The sequence below is a fragment of the Echinops telfairi genome, unplaced genomic scaffold (assembly GCF_000313985.2).
Source record: "Echinops telfairi isolate 266 unplaced genomic scaffold, ASM31398v2 ScPeMD7_5426;HRSCAF=6270, whole genome shotgun sequence".
NCBI lineage: Eukaryota > Metazoa > Chordata > Mammalia > Afrosoricida > Tenrecidae > Echinops > Echinops telfairi.
In genome coordinates this window covers 765,086-768,380 of record NW_022109325.1, presented here as the reverse complement: position 1 = coordinate 768,380, position 3,295 = coordinate 765,086, and the positions used below count along the sequence as shown (strand labels likewise).

The 3,295-nt window shown below is 35.9% G+C and overlaps 1 protein-coding gene across 1 annotated transcript in view; it reads left to right on the top strand.

The window, feature by feature from the left end:
- SPOCK3 (SPARC (osteonectin), cwcv and kazal like domains proteoglycan 3) overlaps positions 1-3,295 on the top strand; it is a 253,756-nt gene that overhangs the window by 126,836 nt on the left and 123,625 nt on the right. The window contains exon 3 of the mRNA XM_004717292.2: positions 1,584-1,707. Within this exon, the coding sequence (XP_004717349.1) occupies positions 1,584-1,707 (124 nt within the window). The remainder of the gene's footprint in view (positions 1-1,583; positions 1,708-3,295) is intronic.

Sequence of the window (3,295 nt, the reverse complement as noted above, 5' to 3'; positions counted from 1 at the left end):
TGTGGGTTTCATTATTGCTACACTGTACCCTAAGTGACTCATCTCCCCACTACCCCTCTGCAAGGTATGTCCAGTTGTCTAGAGATGACTCATTAACAGGAAGGTCATGGCAGAGAGCGAGATATAGGCCGGCCTCCAGAGAGCTATTTATCTTGGTTGCACTCAAAGGAGGTCATCATACTGCGCCATGATTGACAGGCTACTTCACCCCTATCTTCCTACGAGTGCCATGTTGGCACAGAAACCCACCACAGTTGCTGTGAGTCAGAATGGACTAGATGGCAGTGTGGTTTTGTTTCTTTCCTTGTTTTGAGTAAAACAAATATATTATCTCATCATTACATATATCACAGTTTCTCTATGTTGTTGTTAAGGGATATATAGTCATTTCCAACTTATACCAACCCAATGTACAGCAGAACAGAACACTGTTTATAGCACAATTGTGAAAAATGTGTGGTGATTTATTGGAGGGCTTCTAAGTGCTTTCTATAGATAACTTGTTCATTTGCTTCTGTTTTAAATTTCCTGTTTGTCTCGGTTTAAAGTGATCATGTTAATAGGCAGGAAATAAGAGAGAAACAAAAGAGGATTTCAATCAAAGTGGGAAAGCAAATAATTCAGCTGAATTTGAGTGCAAGTAACTGAACAGAACGGGTTTTTTCAAGTAATTCTGGTTCAAAGCCTGAGAGGTTTATTTTCAGTAAATTCTGCATAATAAATGGGATGTGTTCTATAACTAAAGCTCTAATCTGGCTCTGTAAATACTGGTAAAGGAAAGGAAATTGTCATTCTGTATTGCTGTTTTCTGCCCTTATTTTGAAACACAATGAGTACAAGTGAATATCACTTTTCTGATATTCTTTTTAGGGGAATACTAAGAGCAATCTTAAATAAATGCCAGATATATAAGTCCTTTTTTGCTGTTTAACTGTTGTTTCGGTTGCCATGCTATCGAAAGTGCACTACACACACACACACACACACACACAGAGTGATATATATATAACCAAATCTAACTACCATCAAATTGCTTTGAACCCATGGAGTCCCTTTAGGGCAGAGTAGATCTGCCCCTTGGGGTTTCTGAAATTGGAAATCTCTATGGGTGTAAAAGTCTCATCTTTTTTCTGTGGAGCAGTTGGTAGTTCTGAACTTCTGTCCTTAGCATCTGATGAATAATCCACTATACCATAAGGGTTCCTTAGAGATCAGCAACTTTCTGTCTCTGTCTCTGTCACTTTCTCTGTCTATCTATCTATCTATCTATCTATCTATCTATCTATCTATCTATCTATCTATCAGGAGAGATAGACATCAATATATGCATTTTAATACACCTGATACAAAATATTAATTGCTTATATGTAACTAGCAGGATATTTTAATGAGATATACTCTTTTTCAGATATGAGCTAAAAGTTTATAAGGAACAACACTAGCTGTGTTAGTACACAGAAAATAAACACATACTTTATTGTGTTAAATCTATCTTAAAAAGATAGACTACATTTAAAAATTATTATGTTCAAAGATCAATGTTTTTAAAATAAATTAACAAATGGTTCTTTTATTTTTAATAGTATGAAGGACATTGGAAAAGGTCATAAGCAATGGAGGAGTCCCATGTCATCCACTTGCCAGCAGTGCCCTGTGGATTACACCAACCCCCTTTGTGGTTCAGATGGCCATACGTACTATTCTCAGGTAACCACACCTGCAGTTATTTAGTATGAAATGAGAAATGAATCTGTATTTGTAAGCCATTAATACTAAATATTGTCCAATGTGATTGTCCAAATAAGTCATTTAACTTTTTTCAAGAATATTTATTGTTTTGATTGAAACATGCTAGACTACATATTAGTTTTTTTCCCATATTAGAATTTTAATGGTAGAATACTAAAGTGAAAATCCTCAAGTCTCAAATTTTATAACTGTTGTCTTTGTCGTTAATTTGTAAAATTCCAGAAATGTTAGCCTTTTACTCTATTGTAACAGTAGCAGGTAGGATTGGTTAATATATATTAAGTGTATCATGTTATTTGTTATCCTATACAATCTCATTTAAGTTTAAATTATTTAATACATGAGAAACCAAAGGGGAAGAGAGTTTAAGAAATTGACCATTTTCATAGATTTAGTTGACTTTGAAGTCAGGATTTGCATTCATCTCCAATTCATTACATCTGCTTTCCTATCTCCACTATACAAACAACATCAAGTCACTGTCAGTGGGTCCATTCCCACTCCAGTGACCTCCTGAGACGTGGTCAGAACTGCCTCTGTGCACTTCTGAGACTATAACTTTTTATGGAGTAGAATGCCTAGCCTGTCTCCCTTGGAGAAACTAGTGATTTCAAACTGTTGACCTTTAAGTAAGTGCGGTTCACCCAATGTGGAACCACTCTACCACTAATGCTCCTCCACGCTACACCAGAGAGCCTCCTTATTTTGTGTCACACACTGAAAATATTTCTGAATTTTTAGGAACTTTGTTAACATCTGAAAGGATTAAACTATGTATGTTGATGATATTTTTGATTATATGACAATAAAACGTCAGCAACAGCTATCTAATCAGGGTCAGATATATGTACTTGTAAATTTAATTATTTTATTGTTTTCTTTTTTGGTAATGTCCTAGGTACTCAGTTATATCTTATTTAATATGTCCAAGAATCTGGTACAGTGCCCTACAATCTAACATATTAATATAACTATAGCTCTTGCTGTTAGGTGCTGTTGAATTATTGTGACTTATATGTAGAAGAATGAAATGCTGTACAGTCCTATGCCATCCTAACAGCACTTTAAAAAAAATCATTTTATTGGAGACTCTTACAGATCTTATTACAATTCTTACATACATCCAGTGTGTCAAGCACATTTGTACATATGTCATTTTTGAAACATTTTCTTTTTATTTGAACCCTTGGTATCACCTCCTTATTATATATATATATTCCTATCTTACACCAACCACTTCGCCCACTTTCTGTTCTGTTGTTCTGTTGTTTGTTTCTCCCTTCACCCACTTTTCTGTTGTTCATTCCCCCCTGGGGGGGGGAGTGTAAATACGCCAATCATTGTGATCAGTTCTCCCTTTCTAACCCCACCTTCTCCGAACTCTCCTGGTATCGTTACTTTTATTATTGGCTCTGAGGGGTTTATCTGTCCTGGATTCCCTGTGTTGCGAGCTCTTATCTGTATCAGTGTACATGCTCTGGTCTAGCCAGATTTGTAAGGTAGAATTGGGGTCCTGATAGTTGGGGGTGGGAGGGGAAGCATTAAA